Source organism: Punica granatum, chromosome 6 (genome assembly GCF_007655135.1).
Source record: "Punica granatum isolate Tunisia-2019 chromosome 6, ASM765513v2, whole genome shotgun sequence".
NCBI lineage: Eukaryota > Viridiplantae > Streptophyta > Magnoliopsida > Myrtales > Lythraceae > Punica > Punica granatum.
The window spans coordinates 21985591-22007708 of NC_045132.1; the positions used below are offsets into that span (position 1 = coordinate 21985591).

Below are 22118 nucleotides of genomic sequence, written 5' to 3' on the forward strand. Positions count from 1 at the left end.
CTTACCGCAGTTTCCATCCAATTAGGCAGATTTAATTATTCCAAAACGAGGTATTATGTCACTTCTGACCAAGCTGGTTCGGTAATCCGGTCCGCACCTCACCGGGACATGGCTTAAGCATCGAGCTTCTATCTCTCGTGGCATGGATCTTGGGACGTTCATTCCACTGAATCACAAGCTTAGGCGGGCCAGACTTGAAACCTGACCTTGGGAGCCAGACTTTGCCTCGCCTACCTATCCATCCCCGAGCCGTGGTGCCATCCACGTTCTCGTATCAATAATTGTCCTCTCACGATTAGAAAACTCGTCATTTGAAGTTGCAGACAATACGGAAAATTAAATGATTGTTGTTCGAATCTAGTGTCATCAATCGATAAGATCAGGTCCGTAGGCGGAGTCATCACCAATCCATTCAACAAATCATAAGAGGCTGTAATGACCATGGAGTGCAACTTTTCACCCCTAATCTTCCTTACGGCCAGCCTAGTTAGGCGAAGATAAGAGGGGCAGTATGGTAACTTCATGCCCCTCACCCGTCCTTTATCCCAGACATAAAATGGTGAGGGAAGGGAACCCCCTGGCCCCTTTCCCCTGCTCTCCTCATTCAATTCAATCGAGCTCCCTTCATCCCCCTCTCCCACTCCCTCCACCATCAAAGGCCTTTCCTTTCCCTGACAGCCAACAGACAGACACTCTTTCTCTTGGCTCCAAAATTTCCATAAATACTGTCCGGTTAAGGGATGGGAGTGAGCTTCTCATCTTCCCAGTCTTTCCACATTGCCGTGATCTTCACCACCAGCTTCTTCCGCCATAAGCCGTAGAACATAGCCCGAGTACGTCGAGTGAGGCCGAACGTGCACACGAGTTGGCCGGCGTTTCCTTCTTTACATGTAATGGCCATGGCGGGTCGAGAGGCTTATACTTCCGCCACTATTAGCCCTTTCTCCTCCTCCTCCTCAGAAGCCATTGATCCTATCTGGATCCCCGTCCCTTCCTCTGCCTTCCATGGTACTTTGAATCTCTATCACAGCATTCCGGTTAACGCCACCGTCGTTGTTTTCTTTTCGGACTTCCTCCTTGTTATGGAATTAAATATATCTTGCCTAGTCTTGAGTATGAAACATAGTAACATGGATTACATTTTAAAGATTGGACAGAGGTTCCAAGACTAACCAATCGGGTTTCATTTCGGGTGCAGAGCCGATGGTCAATTTCGAAAAAGTCGTCCCTAGGGATGGTCAGAATGGGGATGAAGAAGACTACGAGGGATATGGATTCCTGCAACCGAACGCGAAGAAGAGGCGGCTCAGCGCCCACCAGGTTCAGTTCCTGGAGAGGAGCTTCGATGTGGAGAACAAGCTCGAGCCCGAGCGGAAGGCCCAGTTGGCCAAGGAGCTCGGGCTGCAGCCCCGACAGGTGGCCATATGGTTCCAGAACCGGCGGGCACGGTTCAAGTCCAAGCAGCTGGAGAAGGAGTACGGTGAGCTCAAGGATAGCTATGATAAGCTCAAGGCCGAGTGTGATTGCCTCCTCAAGGAGGAAGAGCAATTGAAGGAAGAGGTAATTACGCGAAAAACGATTGCTTTTTTCGTTGTCATGCTAGTTTATGTTTTCAATCTAAGCTTTTAGAACAGTCGGCAAGTCATTATCCCGACGATCCAATGCTTAGCTGATTAGGCTTAGCGAGTAAATGACACTCGCGCAACTGGCTTAAGCGGTTTATACCAATTACCTATGATGTATTTAAGAGGCGGACTCAAACCATATATTGCAACCTGCTATTGTTTGGATTAGTTGGAACCTGAATAGTGCAAACTGTTTATCGTTGATAGTAACCGTCACTTATAAATGACAAAGAACTAAAGTAAGTAGTTATCCCTGTCGACACCATGCCTCATCCGTAGAGGTCGACCTTACCAAATGACCGGAGAAACAAATGTGAAGGCACGACCTATCCATTCCACCATATCGAATGAGGATTTTTGTTTCTTCTGTCTTTTGGGCTATGTTTTCTTCAATTACGGTTAGAAAATATGACTCGTGCACTGAACTGCAGGTGCTTTCCCTGAAAGAGAAACTGCTGATCAAAGAGAAAGGGAAGGAAAACCAGAACTCATCAGACCCACTTGAGCCTGTCAGCTCAGGGAATATCTCAGAAGACCAGAAACCGAACATCGCCATCACGAAAGACCTCCCTGACCAGAAGCCCACATGGGGATGCAAGCCGGAAGAGGCAACCACCTCCGCCTCCCGAAGCAGTGGCGTCCTCGATTCGGACAGCCCCTACTTCACGGACTCGAACCACCAAGCATTGCTGCTAGAGCCTGCAAACTCCTCCCACGCCTTCGAGCCTGACTGCTCGGACTTCTCGCAGGAAGAAGGCGACAACCTCGACTTTCCCAGGCTTGACCACGGGGTGTATAGGGCCCCGCCCACGAGCACCTGTGGTTTCGGATTCACGGCTGAGTTGGATCAGCAGTTCTGGTCCTGGCCGTATTGAAGCGATTAAATGCAGCATAGAGTAGTTATGTAGCTTATGCTCACGAGGCAATAAACGGATTTAGAGATTCCTTGAACAGTAATGTTCGTCCGTCCCACGTTCCATTATATCAGAATCCATACGTTAGTTGAAGTCCCAATTGATCAGGTGATTCGATAACCTCGGATGAATGCAAAAGTCGAACATGAGATAAGAAATTGCCACGATGTTATGCCACACCTCATTACTTATCCTAAAGTCTACTTCCTATCATTTTCGCTCCTTTGACTTTAATTTTTGATGACACGGCACGATAAGAGGTGTAGTAAGAAGGTTCATTTCTCCTTATCATACACTTCTTAAATTCGAAAGGAGGATTTACTAATCCGCATAGCGACAATTTGCTTTGCCAAGCATGATCTCAAGCTGCACGGTTACATGCTCCCTTGATTTAAACGAGCTTTCTCGTACAAAATTATCAACTAGAACGTTCTCTCGTAATCTCAGATGGTCGAGAACTTACCACAGTTAATGTATTCAAAATTTGTAGAATGTGACGGGAACGCAATACAAATATTATATTGTATCCTTTTTTATGAGTCCTGAGCAGAGAACAGGGAAATTTGGATTGAAAATGAAAGAAACAACAAAGTCGAGAAAAAGTTCATATGGTCCCTCTCCTTTCATTTTTAGTAGCTTCTTGAACTTGGAAGGGCTTTCAGCTCCCGAATAGCTTCTTTTTTTTCCAAGAGACATCGACATCCCCTTTGTCTCTTTATAATAAATTTAACTGCAGTTTAATTACATCCAAGATAGAAATTTCTAAGACCCTTTTACTGCGTGCTCGTGCCTTTCTTTTGCCAATTAGTCGGTGAAGTTTTTTGTAGTCCATTTGTATTACAATTGGTATGGAGAGGAACCCGACTTGCTATTTACGGAAATATGTCTGCTGTTTACAAATAAGACTGCATTCAGTACGGTAAAATAAAAGAAAAATAGAACTAAGTATACACAACAAATACGACCGTCCTGTTACGGTAGTTTTAGGGAAGTGTAGTATCAAGGTGCGCAACAGATTCGAGGATTTATTGCATATGATATTGTTTGGCCGTGGAATATGAACTGTTTGATTGCATCATCAGCGAAGTACAAAAGGGTTTCCTCCATTTCGATCGCGAAGGTGTTGGACATAATTAAATGACCTTCTATTTTCTTTCCGAACGAAGACAAGACAAAAGTGTTTCCTCCATAATAGAAACCGTAAAGAGCAACTTCCCTTATTCAAATGAAATTCCCACTTTGTTGATTAAAGGTGCCGCGCCGCATTTTCTTTCTTCGTCGAATTGCTTCGAGTGTTGCATCATTTATTTGTGTTTCATATACTTCCTATCCGTATGAGTTAAATGTATTGGTATTTGGGGATGCAAAAAGACTGCGTCTTTTGGAAGGGAAGGAGAGGGTCCGATCAGTGGGGAGGGAAGTGGACACTTCAACCCATCCTTCAACAGCTGCCGCGTGTACATTTCCTTCGTATGGGGAGATATTTCCCCGCCGACGGTCAGATCTCCGCTGTCCCAGAAACGACAACCTGTCTCGTCCACGTGTCCGGCCTGGATCCGCAGAGCCCTCATCAGCCGTCCACGTGTCCCAGCTGTCGCTCTCGTCCAACCCGCCACGCCAACGAGAGCCTTCCCTTCCACCACGGAACCTCCGACGGCCAATGGGGGGAGGTATCCCGGCCCGACGTGGCACCAAATACGTGGTCGTTTCAGGGGACTGTCCCTTTCCCGAATTCCTTCCCTTCCGGTAGCGGATAAGACCGTCGTCAAATTCTAGTGGGTTCATGGGCCATTGATGGGCCCGTCAGCCGGGGGGGCGGGGCTTTGGTTTGGTGGTGACCGGACAGGGCAGGAGGTGTCTGCCTCAAAACGTCACCCGGTCGTAGGGTCGCTTTCGCTGGGCCGGAAGCCCACGTGCGCGCCACGTGTTCCTGTCAGCGGGCCCATCGGCTGCAATGTGGGGGCGGGACCGATTAGTTTGAGGTTCAACTTGCCGATGGTGGGGCGCGCCCGATTGTCGTTCATATATACCTGACATCTCATGCAGTCTCATCTATGATATTCTGTACGTGCTATGGACAAAATGATCGTAATAGTTAGCTTCATGTGAGATCTCCAGTTTAGGATTTATCTAGTGGAGTAAGAATGTAAGATGGTGATGTGGAGGGGGGAGGTACTTGGACTTGGATTCGGTTTCGGTATTGATTAAGCTCTCGTAAGATAGAGATGGAATAAAAATGAGAAAATATTAGGCAGTTGTTAATGCATGTTATGCTAGTATGGAGGTACGAAGTGATGAGCCCAAAACGACGTCAGACAAGTCAAGACGAAACTAGGGGCATGGACCAGCCAAGTTTCCGACCAACCACCCACCAATGTAATTAAGTGAAATGGGCCAAGACCCAGTTGCTCGAAGGCCATGTAATGAGATGTGACCAACCCGCACATTGTTTGCCTACCAAATCTGCTGGCAGAATGACCTTGGGACGAATGACCCAGTACATCTGTTCACATTTCAATTAGAAAATCAACTTAGAAATGGTAATGGCACCGTTTGAGTTTGGTCGAATACCGAAATGTAGAGAGTTGAGCCTCTACTCCCGAATGATGCCGTCTCAGGAATTGTCTTCCTCAATTTGATGTACGGAGGGTTTATTACAAGAAGAACATCAATTACCAGCCTATTTCGGGGGATTTCGAGGTGTCATGGCTCATCAGGAACTATTTTTCTCCCCCTAGTCTGTATTAGGAATGTGAAAACCGAATACAGTTTCATATTTTTCACCCCCATGTATGCATTAGCTGTTTCGTAAGGCATCGCTTAGTGCCTTAATACATTAATCGAATGACTAACTGCAGAAACCTTATGCAATACTGGACATCGTATGGACAATGCATTCTCTCGCAGTATTAAGTTCAACTTCAGTTTGCGAAGCTGCCAAAATAAGTCGGAGATTATGACCTTCTGCACACCTCAAGACTCGAGGTTTCTCAGCCCGAGAACAACATCTGCAGAAATCAATGCAGTTCTAACTATCTAGTTTTCTTCTCTCGACTGCATATATGAAAACTGCAAGACTCACTGGACATGACCAACATTCATGGTCTTGATGTTTACCCGTCCATAAAGGATCCTCTATGTAACTACGTTCAGTGGTACAACAGTTTGCCCAAGATTCCAGCATTCACTGGCAAATTAAACGTTTTTCTGTAGGAACCTATACTTTCACTAGAGACATAAGATTGGTAATCGGAGACCGTTGCATCAAACTCTACATCAGCATAAATGATCGTTTACAATCTATTTTCAACAATAGTTCTTGACAAGCATAGCACAATGATCATAAATTTAAGGTCCGGCAAAATTTTCCCCACATTTCCTCGAGGCAAGAAAAACTGATTCTCTCCCATTGTAGAACAAGGTTTAGTTTATAACCACATATATGATTTCGGTGTCAATATAAACCGGCAGAAGAGATTTAAAACCACAATCACAAGTAGTAGCCTAGCTTGAAAACATGGTAATCCATAAATATGTGGCATGTCCTCCGAGATTGCAATAAAGCGATCTTCTTAACCTAAATGAGTAGGCAAAGCTCATCTTATTTTTTCCTTGAATCATTCGTTTTACATGTTATAGAAGCTGATATGCTTTCATACATCAACTTGGGGAGCTCAGAGACTTCCTAAGACTCCGGAGGATGCTCCACATGAAAGTGGAAATGAAGAAGAGAGCGATACCCGTAAGAATGGCATATTTAAGGCCGAGATTCACCAGCAGATTCACAAGGAGCCCAGCAAGCACAACTCCAAAGAAGTTTGCGCTCATCGCGGGCCAAAAGGGCATGTCAAGAATCGACGCTATGATGGCTCCTGTCCAAGCTCCAGTTCCAGGGAAAGGAACCGCCACGAAAAGCATGAGCCCAAGCCACTGGAACTCTTCCACCGGACCTGCTTTCTCCTTGGCCCTCTTGAATAGCATGTCGAGTACCCGAGACGCATAACGATTCCTCCCGGCAAGGAAGGTTGCAAGTTTCTTTAGGTACAGTATAATGAAGGGCACAGGCACCATGTTTCTGTGGCCAACAAAAACAGTATATCAATTTGGCGCCGGCAGACAAGTTCAGTAATTCTAATGCAAATCTTCACCACCGATAATTCAGATTAAGATAGAATATGCAGACAAGCAAGAAATTTAAGGCTCCGAGACCAGCAGAGCATGATATCGATGATTTGAGTTTGACATCGCCCATGTACTAACCAATCTACATTCCGCAAACTTAAATCTCGGAGACCAGCAGAGCACCATATATTTGATTTGAGTTTGACATTACCCGTGTACTAACCAATCTACATTCTGCAAACTTTTGGCGATTGTGTGATATCAGACACATCTGATATCTATACAATTCAACTAATTTCATGAATCCATCGATTATATGATATAACGCTAAAATTCAAGAACATTTCAGAACAGAACAAAGTAAAGCGAATTAAAAGCACGTTCACATGAAATCGACAACGATGAGCAGTCACTTCTACCTGAATCTATAATATTGGCAAGTTAGAAAACTAAGATGCCCAATCTTATGGAGAAATTGGACTGACAATGGAAGTGCATTGTGGAAAGAGAGAGGTTGACAGACAGACTAACCCAAGAACAGATAGCACTGTAAGGACCACCGGCTTGAGCTGCATCCAGTAACCGACAGGTATAGCTCCACGGAGCTCGATCACGGGCAGCGTGGCGAGGGCGAAGACCACAGCCTCGTCAGGCCACCCCAAGCTCCGCAACTTGGCCGCGAACTTGAGCCCGAAGCTGGACGCCCTGATGGAGTCAACGGCAGCATTTGCGTCCCCAGAAGCCGCAAACCAAGCTAGGGACAAGGACGCCCAGACCACGGCCCACAATAGGAGCTTGACGGGCTGATGCTCCTCGAAGAGCGATGGAAGGGTCTCGTCGCCGGAGAAGTCATCTCCGGCGGTGGAGGCTTTGTTGGGGAAGCGAGGGAAGCGGGGCGTGGATAGAAGGGGACGGATTGTGGAATGGGAGACCGGGGAGTTCGAAGACGGAGCTGGGTTACAGAAGGCAACGTGGAAGGCGTCGAGAGGCCGGAGAGGGGTGTGAGGGAGTTTCCTCAGGTGGGTTTTGTTGGTGGAGGTGAATGAGAGAGCTGCTGACAATGAGGCGGCCATTGAAGGGGCAAGACTGAATCAGGACGAAGAAGAAGAAGAAGAAGAAGAAGAAGTCGGGGGTCAAATGGAGAAATTCAAGCGAAGTAATCAACCCTTATCAGCTCCATGGATTCTGAGCTGAAAGTGAGAGAATTTCCCAAGAAATAGCAGGAGATTTTGTGGGGATCGAGGTGACATTTCGGAGGTTGAAAAGCTCAAAAAGACTAACTTTGCCGTGTCCAATCAAAGGGAAGCTTGGATTTCGATGAGGAGGGTGATTCGTTCAGGTGCTAGTTCTTCCCCTTCAGCTTCTTGGCCCCGGCAGTGGTGGTCAGGTGGGCATAAGCATCCAAATAACGGTGGATTTACCGAGGCTTAAGGCTCGAAATTGCATAATTAAAACGGCATGTTTCTAAGATGACAAAGTTCGATTCTTTGGTCAAGGTTCAGTCAAAACAAGAAGCATAGGCGGAGCTGCGAACAATGAACATCCACTGTGCAGCTTCAGCAAAAGATGTCTTCTGGTTCTCTTGACCTTATGTTCTAATCTTCCATGTTCTTCTCTTGGTCTTCGGACGGGGTTGAAGATATAATCCAGATGCGGATTCAACATACGGAAGAGGTAATCCATGTAGCAGCCCGATGGCTAAGGCCGATACTTATGCCTAACCATAATCTATCCAGTATCTAGTCTATGGAGGCCGATATGTATAACCCATGTGCATTGCTAATTCCTCCGACAAAATCACTGTGAATAGACACAATGGCATATCGTGTAAGTATTAGCAACTTTATGGGTAATTAATTGGCTAGTCTGACTTCGGCACAGTCGGAGGAACAGATTCGCAGGATTCATCATTTTTCATTACCCACCTAATATTTTCTCGCGAATTAAAGCTTTGTTGACCAAAACCCACATAAAATTTGCCGGTCAAACTAAACCGGGTCTTGACTTCCGTTTACCCTGCGGCCGTGGAACTGGATACCATAATCGACACGACAGCTCCCGGCTCTGCTCAAACTTCCAGCTCACTCAGAAATCCTCTGATTCAGAGATTCGGCTCGGCTCTCCTCTCGTGGTCGGACTATGAGCCGCAAGAGAGAGAAACCCTCCTACTTCTCCCGCCAAGTCCCCGCCCTCATATCCAAGCGTCGCCGCCCGCTCCCCCGCCCTCCTCTCGACCCATCCTCCTCCGTAGCCGGCGCCGATGACGACGCGCCCACCTCGAAGCCGTCCCCGCCTCCTGCTGTGGTTGCCATGGGCCTGCCGCCGAACTGCTCGGTCCTAGACCTCAAGTCCCGGTTCGAGATCTACGGCCCCATATCCCGCATCCGCATCGACCGGGATGAGGTGGGCTACATCACGTTCCGGTCCAAAGACTCCGCCGTCGCCGCAATCGCCGCCTCCCTCGACCCTTCTTTCGGCATCTCTATCGACTCCAAACCCGTAATTTCCTTTTCCCCTCCATCTCTTTCTCTTTTTTCCATCTGAATTATTTTCAATTTATGAGTTTTCGTTCAGTCCTGTCATAAAGTTTGGATTTTTACCCAATTTGAGCTGCATCGTTTAGGATCTGTTGGAATGTTCACGTGCCCTGCTTCTGGTGCGTTGGTTGTGTTGCTTGGTAGTTAATTTATAGGTGAAAGTCCAAGCCTTTTTTGTCTGCTCGAATTTAACTATCAGTACATTGAGCTTGAGCTCATTGGAGTAGTCATATGAAGCAACCTGCCTGTTATCTTCGCCTGTGTAGGTGAGAATTGGTCGTTTTGTTCTCGTCCTTTCATTAATTATCCTCACTTTGCCATGCTGGAAGCAAAAAATTTTCCGGGTTGATTTTGTTTTTCGATTGTAATTATATGTTTGGTTGGATTCTGCCTTCTAACAAATTGGTCACCAGTAGGATCGGATCACAGCAGACCTTAGATCGTGGAGCTAAATGATCGATCTTTGCCATTCTGCATTGATGCTTCCTATTCAAGCTCTGAGATGTGGTGAACTTTGCAGGTGCAAGTATCCTGGGCGAACGATCCTCTCGCGCAGTGGGGAGTCGGAGTTGGCATCAACCGGGGCATTGGAAGCAGGTCATCCTCGTCGTCGAAGCTTCTGAAGGCAGAGGTCCCCCTAAGCAAATACGGGCGGGCCAACAAGCTCGCCTCGACGATAGTCAATCCTCAAGCTAGCACCAGCAGTGACTCCACATTGGAGGTGCCTTTCCGAGGGAGAGAAATAGTAGCCTACGACGACATCCTCTGATGATGCCATTACCGCTGAACTTCCATTGGCTTAGGAACGTCTTCCTTAATGTTTGCAACATCAGCGGCATCTTCTAGGTTGTAGTTACTAGTTACGCATAGCATTAGGTGAAGTCGAGGCTTGTGTTAAACTTTGTGCTTCGCGTGTTAGACTTGCACAATGTTGCATTGGACATGTAAAATTCGTGTGTTGCTTAGGAAACTGTAATTTTATATAGATGTAACAACAGTGGTTTTAAATGGGCGAAGAGTATGCAGAAGATCAAACGAGTACTCTCACTATCTTCAGCAATTAGGAAAATCATCATTATTCAGAAGATAAAAGCGCTCTTCGGTGACTGATAAAGCTACCTACACCGGGTGTATGAAAGCTCGTGCTTCCATGAAGGTTGGTTTGCAGTGATGCGGCTTTGGGCTCATATACACCCGGGGTACCGTTAATGCTTTCAGAGCTCCGGTTTGAAGCTTTTCCGGTCAGTCAACGGCCCTCAGTCCACTTTTAAAAGCCCAGAAGCACTCTTTCTCCCTCCCTCTCACTTTCTCCACTCCCCCACTCTCTCATCCGCCGCTTGCTATTCCCTCGCTCCGCCGCGCGCAGCCCTTCAATGGAGACCACGGCGGCCTCGGACGCGACCGACGGACCCGTCATGAGCGTGATAAACAAGCGCCTGCGCGCCCACCGGAAGAAGCTCAACCGCATCCTCCAAATGGAGGAGGCCCTTTCCCAGGGCAAGTCCCTCAACAAGGAGCAGGAGGAGGTCCTCCGGTCCAAGCCCTACTTCGTCGCCGCCATCGACGAGCTCGAGAAGCTCCGCCCCCAGCTTTCCTCCGCCGTGCAGGAAGAGCTCCAGCTGTTCTCCACCAAGGCCGTCAGTACCGCCGAGAAGCCAAAACCTAGCGAAGGCGGTGACGATGCCGTCGGGGTCGGGGATCTTCTGAACCTACTATACTTCGGATCCATGTTCGCGGTCAGCTCGCAGAGCGATTACACCTCGACGATGCTCAGGAGGACGCACGAGCGCGGGTGCTGCCTGACCTACGATTACGTGACGGACGATGACTCTGCTGATCTGCTGGGGGAGAAAGATTTGGACTTGATTTCGATGTTGAGCGGTCTGTTGATCTCGAGGCCGGCAGATTCGAGCTTTTCTCACCAGAACGCCTTGCAGCAGTGCATCGAGCACGCAAAGCTGTGGCTTGCTAACTCGGACCAGCCTATTGACCCAAATTCTCCTGTAACTTGTAAATTTCCAATCTTTCCTACAAGTTGCCATATACAGCTCTTTACTAAATTGGAGTACAATCACTGGGGAAAAAAAGGCATATTTCTAGATAGATTACGGATATGTTCCTAAGATTCTTATGTTAGTGTCTTAATCTTGAATTGCAGATGCGGCACTGAGAGAGAGGCTCAATAGGATTATGGCTTCGGATTATTTCACGGCAATGCCAGAGATGAAGGCCCCCGTTGAGGTGGCGGCTGCAGCTTCCGCAGGGAACTATGCTCCTGTACAAGTGCCAGTTCAAGGCCTGGAGGAGCCGGTGACAATACCTCCTCAAATGGAAGGGTCGGTTGCAGAGCAGCACGGGGACAAGGTACTATTCTTCCCTGTTTGTGCCTTAGAAATATATATGGATGGGCTGTTCTGGTATGTATAGGGATGGGCTATTCGGGTTTCTGCTGTAGGATGTTTCATGTAAATTGTGTCTCATATGCATTGATTGTGGTCTCTGGTAACTTGCTAGCAACTGGTAACAGTGTTAAATAGCTGAATTTCGATGTCATTCTTGTCCAAGGGGTGAAAGAATTTTGATGTCATTTCTATTGAGAAGATGATTTCGACACTTAGATGTTTCATATCCTAATTCTTCTGTGAAGAAAATGTTTAGTACAGAACTGGAAGGGCCTTATTAAGTCTGGACACGCACATTTGTGCTCATAGCGAGTTCACTAATTTAGTTGAATGTTGTTCCTCTTGATCCATTGATAAAAGGGAATCGTTCTATGAGAAGCCTTATTTTGAACGCTGGTTATGTGCCATGTCATAATCTTGCTGTGGAAAAAAACTGTAATGGGAGGGCTCTGTTGATGCCCAATGGGCATCTTTGTTCTCTAATTGGGGTGACCATGGTTAAATCAGTCTGCGTGGACCTGGTTTTGGCATGTAGCAGCTGGTTCAAGCCTTCATGCGAGTTGAAGGCATAATTCTTTTGTTTTCTTTTGATTCATCTTACAAATTGTGGTTCCTTATGAGAACCCAGGTGAGTAGAATTTTGCAAATATATGATGCCTAATGGAAATGGATATTTGAATATGAACACCTTAGTCGTATATGTCTTTACTGTTGAATAACAGCTTTAAGTAGTAAGATACCTAGGCTCGCAATCAGTGGCATGAAGAGTTACTCAGAATCAGTGCATGCGTGTTTTCAAAATGTATTAGTTCCCAGCTAGGATGGGGTCTGCACATGATTAATGAATGTCATGAAAGTTATTGTTTTGTACTCCTATCCTCGAAATGAGTGAGACATGGAGCTTGAAAAGTGGTCATTTAACATTTTCTAATTTTTGCTGTTGCCACTGAACACTCAACCTGGGGATCTATACTTGTGCTTCATTCGAGTTTGCATTACATCCCCAGATGTGTATGTTATTGTTTTGTACTCCTATCCGCGAAATGAGTGAGACATGGAGCTTGAAAAGTGGTCATTTAACATTTTCTAATTTTTGCTGTTGCCACTGAACACTCAACCTGGGGATCTATACTTGTGCTTCATTCGAGTTTGCATTACATCCCCAGATGTGTATGGATGGATATGTTAAATCCATGTAATCTACATTTCTGATATCTTCATTAGAGTGTGTTACATTCTCGCTTATATGTGCTGAGGGTCTCCCTCGTTGGCAAACTTCATAAAGATTTCTTTCTAGGACGTGTATGGATTTTGCTTTTCCTGTTATTATGCTCTTACCTTCAATATCAAGGATGTGTATGGAGATTAGGCTCTCACCCTGTATTCTCAGGATGAAATGGCCGTTGAGTTTCAAAAGTATGAAGAAGACGATTTGCAGCCTAGTCCTACCAAGGACCCTAAGAAGGTGCTTTTAGTTTGCCATTTGCTCTATTGGCTCATTGTCTGAACGGTTTTCATGATAGTGACTGTGTGAAGCATGCAATTATGCAGGACGAAGCCGTTTGCGAAAACCCTCCGGAGTCCTCAGATCAACAAGAAACTGTCTACTCACAGTTCGAAGAAGTGGAACCTAATCAAAGAGAGAGAGAGTCGAAGGATCACCAATATGCCCCTCGAAGGAACTACACGAGCCGGAGAGGTGGCCGAGGGGGAGGCAGGGGCGGCGGTCGCCGAGGTGGCAGCTACTATTCTAATGGTCGTGGCGGTCGAACTGGGGGAAGAGGCGGTGGGCCCTACCAAAATGGTTCATACTACGATCAGTCTGGCGATCATTACCCGAGGAACTACTATAACAACAATCGGGGACGAGGAGGCAGCGGTAGAGGGGGTGGCTATTCCTACAATCACCCCCACCAGGGAGGGGCAGGGCCCCGAGGCAGCCATGACGGTGCTGATGTAGGAGTAGCCTCGTGATATTAGACATGCGGTTTGAGTAGGGGAGTCTCATTGCAGCTGTCTCGGCAGGGTTGGGTTGGCCTTCTCGGGTATTTTCGGTCGTCCAGCTAAGGACTATTCATCACCAAAGAATAGATTATGGCATTATGCAAGAACATTTTGCTTATAGTGAACTTTGGACGTTTCTTATTTATTCCATGAGTTGCCATGTCTAACCAATCAAGTTTGGTTGAGCTATGGAATGGCTAGTGCGAGTGGTCCCTTAGGTTTGATCGAGAGTTCAAACTGTGGAGTGTGGACTATCTCGGGAACAGGAAAAAGAACATTTCAATACAATGATATCGGAACAGATTCGGATTGAACCGCCGTGCAAATCAATCTAACTTGGCACAATAACCATGAAATTTTTCGGCGCATCGGCAAGGTTAAAAGTTCTAAAGTATAAAGCACATGAGAATGGGAATATAACTGCAAGTGACGCCCACTCTTTACAATTTTATTGTCTACCTTTTCTTTTAAAAAATATATTTTTTATGGTAACACATTTAACTTAAAGCCCTTGCCCCTAAACCTTGATGCTTGTTTCTGCATTCTGATCATATGCTTTAATTGAAGTCAGAGGTTATTATTCTTAAAGGACACCAGCCATTAACTGCTGTCGAGTCTACTGCGGGAGAATCTTGTCCCGACCGAGCGTGAAAGGTTACATTGAGCTAAAACCAAGAGCAGTTTCATCGGCATGAATCTTGTATGACTAGCAACAATCACCTATTATACACGATTCTGCATTCAGGAATGCTTCTACGTCGATTCGACAGAGAGAGTTTCCGAGTGATTGTATTGAGTAAATGCCTGGTGGATTTCTGCAGCACACAGATTCGGATTTCGATTGTGATTATTAACAGAATGGTCAGTTTTCCTCAGCAAAAATGTTTGCTTTTTCTGTTTACTTGAAAAGGTTGTCGCCAGGAAACGCTGCATGAGGGGATGCTCCATTTTAATTGCTGAGGTTGGGGGCTGCAATAACCAGTTTGGAGTTTGAATCGGATTCTCTCCATTTCATTGTCAAAATTGCTGATGTCTTCGCCCCTGGTAATTAAAAACCGCGATTCAATGGCAAAGTAATGGAATTAGGAGGAATTGGTTCACAATGAAGACATTTGCCGTAGGTAATATACGTGAAGGCGGGCCATTTTCTAGTCGATTCAGCACAAGGTATTTTGGATTTGACATGAGATGAACAATCCACATCAGTTGTAACTCAGAACTTTCCGTCCGAAGCCAATAGCGACATCCACATTGCACTGGGCCTGTAGACACCGCGTGTGATGTAAGAGTATCGAAATAATTAATCGTGAATGTCCTGACCTAAATATTACGTACAACAAAGGAATGCCGACATCGTTCAATTTGCACGGGTCATTTCCTTTTCTTGTCGTATGAATTCGATCGAAGCGTGTCTATTAGGTGGGTTGGAGTGAGGATTCCTCCTGTAAGACTCCTGTTAGCGTGTCTATTAGATCGCAAATAAACTCGTCGCCATTTACCTGTCACCAGATTCTGATGTTGTGACAAAAAATTGTTCCTTTGCTGTCTTACTAGCTTTATGGCAGCATCAGTTCTATATTTCTACGAGGTATTTTTCAGCCTATTAGTTGGAATTAATTCCATAAAAGATTCTCACCTCGGGAACATATAACAGTAAAACGAAAATATCAATGGATGTATTGCATCGCGTATTAGATTTAAACTCGTGTTAAATATGCGCAGATGAATGGCAGAGTTGTTAGTCCCTTTTGACCCGAGCTTGCCACACGATATATATGCTTTCAATTGTGATTGGTACCGTCGAAAGCATTATAAAATGATAAATTAATTCACCAAAAAAAATGATGAATTAATAACAAACAATTGTAATTCAACGAATAATGGTATTTCTTCTTTAACAAAAGACGCGTTAATTCAATTATATCCTCTAGTACATATAATTGCTTTTAATTAAAATAATCGAGGCCTAATCAGAAACAAGGAACCATCCACAAGAAAGAAAACAAAGGAATACAAAGGTAGAAAAGCCTGAAAATTGTTTAATCAGTGGCGCAGCTCAATTTCGATTAAAGGGTCGAATTTGTTTCTCTTCTATTTTCTTATTTCGCCCCCTATTAAACTAGATTTTGTGTATACTCAAAGATCATCATCATATATGTCGAGCACTCCGGGAATCAACCTGGAGATTTATCTTAGTGGCTAAACCGAGTGTGAATGTCCTACTTTTAACTCAATTGAAAAGCTGGATTAATATCTGACTGGCCGTAAAGGAAAAATAGCTAATATAACCCCTACTGGGGTCAGCAGATATATATATATATATATATATATTCCAGCGAATATATACCTTTATTTACAAAAATCATTAAAATAAAATTCCAATTTTCTACTTTATCAGCCTATAAATTCTCACAAGCTTCTCAAATTCAAACCCAAGCCATTCTCTCAACTTCTATACTATACATTCATCAGTTTCTTTCTGAAAAGAGAGAGTGACAAACAAAGAAGTATGGGAGCAAACGCATCAACCGACCACGCCACCAGCAATGGCTACAACAAGCACACCTTTGTCTATGGCTCTTCCCATGGGAAGACCTCTCAGGTCATCGAATTTCATTCCTCAGCTCGTTGGAAGGCACACTTCGATGCCTCCAAAGGGACCTCCAAGCTGGTATATACATAACCATATATAACATTTGTTGAATATATGTTGATCTTATCGGTTCGGTTTCCTTTCTTGTTACCATATATATTGCACGCTATGTCGTCTTCTGCTGACAAGCTTATACTATAGAACAGTTTGTGATAATTTATTTTCAAAGCTTCACAGCCGAAAGAGTATCGAGTTTTATATAAGTATACGTGCATTATAGAAAGTTGTCACGACTTTGGCAGCCGCATGACTGAAAAAATTATCTCTCCACGACCTTTGCTTCATTTTGTGTAGTTAATGTTTTGCTGATTCTGATATATGTCAATAATTTCCTGAGAGGTGTAGATGGTCGTGGATTTCACGGCATCGTGGTGTGGTCCCTGCAAGCTCATGGAACCCATGATTAATGACTTAGCTACCAAGTGCACCGACATCGAGTTCATCAAGATTGATGTGGACGAGCTGGAGGTACGATCATTTATCTACAATTTCTAGGAAGTGGAAACATATATGTTTTTGCTAACATCTTTGTTGATTTCTTTCTGTCTTATTAAAACAGGATGTGGCGAAGACATTCGGGGTAGAAGCCATGCCCACATTTTTGCTGATAAAGAATGGGATAGTAGTTGACAAAGTCGTGGGCGCCAAGAAGGACGAGCTCCAGAAGAAGATCGAGCTTCATCACAACTGATTTGAATTATGATCTCAACAACAATAATCTCGATCCGGACGAACTAATAAGGGTCTTTCGGCATTTCCAGCCTCAAAGTAATGTTGTGATTCGTGAATGTTAAATCTAGCTTGAGCATTGGCATCAAGAGATGCTACCTGTGCTATGTCAAGAAATTACATGCGATGACAGGTTGCGTTTGTAATCAATGGATTCGAGTTTGAATACTTTGTTTCAGTTGATAATAAAAGAAGTTTCTTCGAGATGTCTTGCTATTACATACGTAAGTTATGTTAGTTTTCAAGTTTGCAAATGAAATTTTATCCCAAGTAGATATAATTCTTGTATTATGTGCTATATGTTGCAACCACAGAAGGGGAAAAGAATGAAATACGATAAAACAAAATGGGTCGCCGAACCAACCATTTGTTCGACACCAGAAGAGAGCGCACTATATTTCCGTTGAGAATCGAAAGGAAGAATCATTAAAATAAACCAAGCTGCGGTTCTAGGCTTCTAGCTGCTTCTGTTGGATACAAGTTGTCTCAGAGTTGCTGTCCTTTACGTTTTGAATGTCATTGTGTTAGCCTGGTAGTTAGTTAACTTTTTCCTAGAAGACAAGATAGATAGTTGTTGATGCAGCGGAACAAATTTCGATCTGTTAATTCGCGCATGAATACCAGACAACAACCTTCTACATCCTATTGATTCTACGAATACAAGGAAATAGACATCAAACTCGAATCAAATCCGAGATTGGGCGAAAGAGCACGGTAGCTCCAAGACTTTATTGATAATCCGAAAAAAAAAATTGTCTTAGCCCTAGGGCTTATATCGTTTAAATAGAGAAAACGAAAATATAATGAAAAAAATAAAATATTCTTTAAAATAAACTATTTTCTAAAATAGCAAAAAATGCCCTAAATAATATAAAATTGCCTGTTTGAGACCCATAAACGATAGTATTCGGCCAAAATCTCGTGTTTTCATCGCCAGGGGCATGAGTTGTTTCCCTCGAAACAGGGTCGTCAGAACCTATTTTTTTCAAGGTACCGATTTGCTGCTTCTTCTGCCGCATCAGTTGTTTAGGTTATTATGTTTGAATTTCGAATTTTGGTGTAGGAGGCAGTTATTTCTCTTACAGTTATTTGATGTACTTTTATTAAAAAGGGGCTGTAACTGACAGTTTGTGTATGAAGTTTGTCATCTTTCTCCCTCACTCTCTTTGGGTATTTGCTATCTTTTGTACTGTCCAATTCTGCAGTTCTGCAGATTTCACTGCATAATGCTCGTGGGTGTTGATCAATTTGAGTGAGTGTGAGGAATAATAGTGGTATCGAAGCCTTAAAGGATCTAGGGATCTGTGAAGAGGTGGTCAGTCTGATGTTTATAACTGCTCAACAACAAGCATGTTGAAGATGGAAGCTTCTATATCAACAACTGGTTTCTCAACCATTACACCACCTGTGTTTGATGGAGAAAACTATCAAGCTTGGGCTGTGAAGTTTCAAGCATTCATGGAAAGTGCAGATTTATGGGAGGCAGTGGAAGATAACTATGAAGTTGCTGATCTACCTGCCAACCCCACCATTAACCATATCGGGTACCGCAAGGAGAGATTGACCTGGAAGGCTAAGGCAAATCCGTGCATGTATGCTGCTATGTCACCGACCATTTTCACAAGAATTATGAGACTTGGATCTGCAAAAGCCATTTGGGATTACTTGAAAGAAGAATGTGAAGGTGATGAGAAGATCAGAGGTATGAAAGTGTTAAATTTGCTGAGAGAGTTTGAAAGGCTACAGATGGGGGAGAGCGAAACTGTGAATGAGTTTGTAGATAGGCTTGTGGAAATTGCAAAAAAAATCAGGGTGCTAGGAACAGACAGTAAAGATGACAGATTAGTACGGAAAATTCTGATTTCTGTGCCAGAAAGATTTGAGGCAACCATAGCCTCACTGGAGAACACTAAGGAGCTTTCAGACAGCAAGCTTGCTGAGGTCCTCAGTGCATTGCAGGCTCAAGAACATAGAAGCATGATGAGAAGAAATGCATCAGTTGAAGGAGCACTACAGGCCAAAATGAAATTTAATCCTGAAGAGAAAGGGAATAAGTGGCAACAACAGAAGAAACCATGCTATGGACGACCAAAGCAGGAAGGTACCAGCATTGAAAATCAAGAAAGGAAGTGAAATCCAGTTCCTTGTTAGCGCTGCGGCAAAAACCATCCACATTTCAAGTGTTGGAGGAGACCAAATATCGAGTGCAGGAAGTGTGGCAAGCTTGGCCATGCTAATCAGTGGCATGAAGAGTTACTCAGAATCAGTGCATGTGTATTTTCAAAATGTATTTTAGTTCCCTGCTAGGATGGGGTCTGCACACGATTAATGAATGTCATGAAAGTTATTGTTTTGTATTCCAATCCGCGAAATGAGTGAGACACGGAGCATGAAAAGTGGTCATTTAACATTTTTAAATTTTTTGCTGTTGCCACTGAACACTCAACCTGGGGATCTATACTTGTGCTTCATTCGAGCTTATGTTACATCCCCAGATGTGTATGGATGGATATGTTACATCAATGTAATCTACATTTCTGACATCTTCATACGAGTGTGTTACATTCTCGCTTATATGTGCTGAGGTTCTCCCTCGTTGGTAAACTTCATAAAGGTTTCTTTCTGGGACGAGTATGGGTTTTGCTTTTCCTGTTATTATGCTTGTACCTTCAATATCAAGGATGTGTATGGAGATTAGACTCTCAGCCTGTATTCTCAGGATGAAACGGCCATTGAGTTTCAAAAGTACGAAGAAGGTGATTTGCAGCCTAGTCCTACCGAGGACCCTAAGAAGGTGCTTTTAGTTTGCCATTTGCTCTATTGGCTCATTGTCTGAACGGTTTTCATGATAGTGACTGTGTGAAGCATGCAATTATGCGGGACGAAGCCGTTTACAAAAACCCTCCAGAATACTCGGATCAACAAGAAACTGTCTACTCACAGTTTGAAGAAGTGGAACCTAATCAAAGAGAAGAGAGTCGAAGGATCACCAATATTCCCCTCCAAGGAACTACACGAGCCGAACAGGAGGCCGAGGGGGAGGCAGGGGCGGTGGTCGTTGAGGTGGCAGCTACTATTCTAATGGTCGTGGCGGTCGAACTGGGGGAAGAGGTGGTGGGCCCCACCAAAATGGTTCATACTGCGCGATCATTACCCGAGGAACTACTATAACAACAATTGAGGAAGAGGAGGCAGCGGTAGAGGGGGTGGCTATTCCTACAATCACCAGCCTCCGGGAAGGGCAGCGCCCCGAGGTGGCCATGATGGTGCTGATGTAGGAGTAGCCTCGTGATATTAGACATGCGGTTTGAGTAGGGGAGTCTCATTGCAGCTGTCTCGGCAGGATTGGGTTGGCCTTCTCGGGTATTTTCGGTGGTCCAGCTAAAGACTATTCATCACCAAAGAATAGATTATGGCATTATGCAAGAACATTTTGCTTATAGTGTACTTTGGACGTTTCTTATTTATTCCATGAGTTGCCATGTCTCTTAGTAACCAATCAAGTTTGGTTGATCTATGGAATGGCTAGTGCGAGTGGTCCCTCAGGATTGATCGAGAGTTCTAACTGTGGACTATCTCGGGAACAGGAAAACGAACATTTCAATACAATGATATCGAAACAGATTCGGATTGACCCCGCCGTACAAATCGATCTAATTTGGCACAATAACCACGAGGTTTTTCGGCGCCTCGGCGAGGCTAAAAGTTCTTTAAGTACAAAGCACATGAGAATGGAATATAACTGCAAGTGCCGCCCACTCTTTACCATTTTATTGTCTACCTTTTCTTTTAAAAAATATATTTTTTATGGTAACACATTTAACTTAAAGCCCTTGCCCCTAAACCTTGATGCTCGTTTCTGCATTTCTTTTAAATTGAAGTCAGATGTTATTATTCTTAATGGACGCCAGCCATTAACTGCTAGTGCGAGTTAATCTTGTCTGCGGGAGAATCTTGTCTCGACCGAGCGTGAAAAGTTACATTGAACTAAAACCAAGAGCAGTTTCATCGGCATGAATCTTGTATGACTAGCAACAATCACCAATTATACTCAGATTCCGCATTTAGGAATGCTTCTACATGGATTTGACAGAGAGAGCTTTCAAGTAATTGTATTGAGTAAACGCCTGGTGGATTTCTGCAGAGCATAGATTCGGACTTCGATTGTGATTATTAACAGAATGTTAGGTATGTTTGGTTTTAAAGTTGAGTTGAGTTGAGTTTTGATTTTAATTGGGTTGTATGATTGTGTTGTTGAATTATAAGAAAAAGTGTAAAAAAGTAATGAATAATTAAGAGAATTTAATATTAAAAATTGAATTGAGTATAATAGAGTTGTATGTGGATTTATGTATGAGGCTCACATTTTTTATTTTGAAGAGTTAATTTTTGTTGTGTAGTGAGTAGAGTTAAAGTTAGAATTAAAATCTTAAAATCCGATTGCGAAACTAAACGGAATAAATCTCAGCAAAAATATTTGCCTTTTCTGTTACTTGAAAAGGTTGTTGAGGGTGTGGGCTGCGATAACCACTTTGGAGTTTGAATCGGATTCTCTCTTTTTCATTGTCAAATTTGCTGATGTCTTCGCCCCCCGGTAATTAGGAGGAATTGGTTCACAACGAAGACAATTGCCGTAGGTAATATACGTGAAGTCGGGACATTTTCTAGTCGATTCAGCACAAGGCATTTTGGATTTGACATGAGATGAACAATCCACGTCGGTTGTACCACAGAACTTTCCATCTGAAGCCAATAGCGACATCGGTGTCCTGTAGACGCCGCGCGTGAGCTAAGAGTATCGAAATAATTAATCGTGAATGTCCTGAATGTCCTGACCCGAATATTACATACAACAAAGGAATGCTGACATCGTCCAATTTGCACAGGTCATTTACTTTTCTTGTCGTATGAATTCAATTGCAGCGCGTTTATTAGGTGGGTTGGAGTGAGGATTCCTCCTGTACGAGAAGAATTCGAGCCGCAAATAAACTCGTTGCCATTTACCTGTCACCAGATTGTGATGTTGAGACAAAAAAATTGTTCCTTTGCTGTCTTACTAGCTTGATGGCAGCATCGATTCTATATTTTTACGAGGTATTTCTTAGCCTATTAGTTGGAATTAATTCCTGTTT

The 22118-nt window shown here is 44.0% G+C and overlaps 5 protein-coding genes across 5 annotated transcripts; 4 read left to right on the top strand and 1 right to left on the bottom strand.

Annotated features, from left to right (window-relative positions):
* Nucleotides 1–573: 573 nt before the first annotated feature.
* Nucleotides 574–2730, top strand: LOC116211215 (homeobox-leucine zipper protein HAT5-like). The gene is made up of 3 exons (XM_031545486.1): nucleotides 574–1008; nucleotides 1199–1560; nucleotides 2057–2730. The coding sequence occupies exons 1-3, from the start codon at nucleotides 894–896 to the stop codon at nucleotides 2498–2500; spliced, it is 921 nt and encodes a 306-aa protein (XP_031401346.1). The 5' UTR covers nucleotides 574–893; the 3' UTR covers nucleotides 2501–2730.
* A 3196-nt stretch (nucleotides 2731–5926) lies between these two features.
* On the bottom strand, nucleotides 5927–8192 carry LOC116212531. Its single transcript, XM_031547193.1, has 2 exons — nucleotides 7193–8192; nucleotides 5927–6614 (listed from the first exon to the last, which is right to left on the bottom strand). Exons 1-2 carry the CDS (start codon nucleotides 7732–7734, stop codon nucleotides 6200–6202), a joined length of 957 nt encoding a protein of 318 aa, XP_031403053.1. The 5' UTR covers nucleotides 7735–8192; the 3' UTR covers nucleotides 5927–6199.
* A 457-nt stretch (nucleotides 8193–8649) lies between these two features.
* On the top strand, nucleotides 8650–10226 carry LOC116212532 (uncharacterized protein At1g27050). The gene is made up of 2 exons (XM_031547194.1): nucleotides 8650–9160; nucleotides 9719–10226. The coding sequence occupies exons 1-2, from the start codon at nucleotides 8801–8803 to the stop codon at nucleotides 9965–9967; spliced, it is 609 nt and encodes a 202-aa protein (XP_031403054.1). The 5' UTR covers nucleotides 8650–8800; the 3' UTR covers nucleotides 9968–10226.
* A 169-nt stretch (nucleotides 10227–10395) lies between these two features.
* LOC116212530 (keratin, type I cytoskeletal 9-like) lies at nucleotides 10396–13771 on the top strand. Its single transcript, XM_031547192.1, has 4 exons — nucleotides 10396–11208; nucleotides 11357–11562; nucleotides 12991–13065; nucleotides 13152–13771. Exons 1-4 carry the CDS (start codon nucleotides 10572–10574, stop codon nucleotides 13572–13574), a joined length of 1341 nt encoding a protein of 446 aa, XP_031403052.1. The 5' UTR covers nucleotides 10396–10571; the 3' UTR covers nucleotides 13575–13771.
* Nucleotides 13772–16077: 2306 nt separating this feature from the next.
* LOC116212533 (thioredoxin H2-like) lies at nucleotides 16078–17192 on the top strand. The gene is made up of 3 exons (XM_031547195.1): nucleotides 16078–16275; nucleotides 16603–16725; nucleotides 16817–17192. The coding sequence occupies exons 1-3, from the start codon at nucleotides 16114–16116 to the stop codon at nucleotides 16946–16948; spliced, it is 417 nt and encodes a 138-aa protein (XP_031403055.1). The 5' UTR covers nucleotides 16078–16113; the 3' UTR covers nucleotides 16949–17192.
* Nucleotides 17193–22118: the final 4926 nt, after the last annotated feature.

What these genes read in the sequence shown, in the direction of transcription:
- LOC116211215 (XM_031545486.1), top strand. Translation starts at nt 894, where the DNA reads ATGGCCATGGCGGGTCGAGAGGCTTATACTTCCGCCACTATTAGCCCT. An exon ending in CCCTTCCTCTGCCTTCCATG is followed by an intron (nt 1,009 to 1,198) that starts GTACTTTGAATC and finishes TTTCGGGTGCAG; the next exon opens with AGCCGATGGTCAATTTCGAA. An exon ending in AAGAGCAATTGAAGGAAGAG is followed by an intron (nt 1,561 to 2,056) that starts GTAATTACGCGA and finishes ACTGAACTGCAG; the next exon opens with GTGCTTTCCCTGAAAGAGAA.
- LOC116212531 (XM_031547193.1), bottom strand. Translation starts at nt 7,734, where the DNA reads ATGGCCGCCTCATTGTCAGCAGCTCTCTCATTCACCTCCACCAACAAA. An exon ending in ACAGTGCTATCTGTTCTTGG is followed by an intron (nt 6,615 to 7,192) that starts GTTAGTCTGTCT and finishes TGTTGGCCACAG; the next exon opens with AAACATGGTGCCTGTGCCCT.
- LOC116212532 (XM_031547194.1), top strand. Translation starts at nt 8,801, where the DNA reads ATGAGCCGCAAGAGAGAGAAACCCTCCTACTTCTCCCGCCAAGTCCCC. An exon ending in TCTCTATCGACTCCAAACCC is followed by an intron (nt 9,161 to 9,718) that starts GTAATTTCCTTT and finishes TGAACTTTGCAG; the next exon opens with GTGCAAGTATCCTGGGCGAA.
- LOC116212530 (XM_031547192.1), top strand. Translation starts at nt 10,572, where the DNA reads ATGGAGACCACGGCGGCCTCGGACGCGACCGACGGACCCGTCATGAGC. An exon ending in CCCAAATTCTCCTGTAACTT is followed by an intron (nt 11,209 to 11,356) that starts GTAAATTTCCAA and finishes CTTGAATTGCAG; the next exon opens with ATGCGGCACTGAGAGAGAGG. An exon ending in CTACCAAGGACCCTAAGAAG is followed by an intron (nt 13,066 to 13,151) that starts GTGCTTTTAGTT and finishes GCAATTATGCAG; the next exon opens with GACGAAGCCGTTTGCGAAAA.
- LOC116212533 (XM_031547195.1), top strand. Translation starts at nt 16,114, where the DNA reads ATGGGAGCAAACGCATCAACCGACCACGCCACCAGCAATGGCTACAAC. An exon ending in CCAAAGGGACCTCCAAGCTG is followed by an intron (nt 16,276 to 16,602) that starts GTATATACATAA and finishes TGAGAGGTGTAG; the next exon opens with ATGGTCGTGGATTTCACGGC. An exon ending in TTGATGTGGACGAGCTGGAG is followed by an intron (nt 16,726 to 16,816) that starts GTACGATCATTT and finishes TTATTAAAACAG; the next exon opens with GATGTGGCGAAGACATTCGG.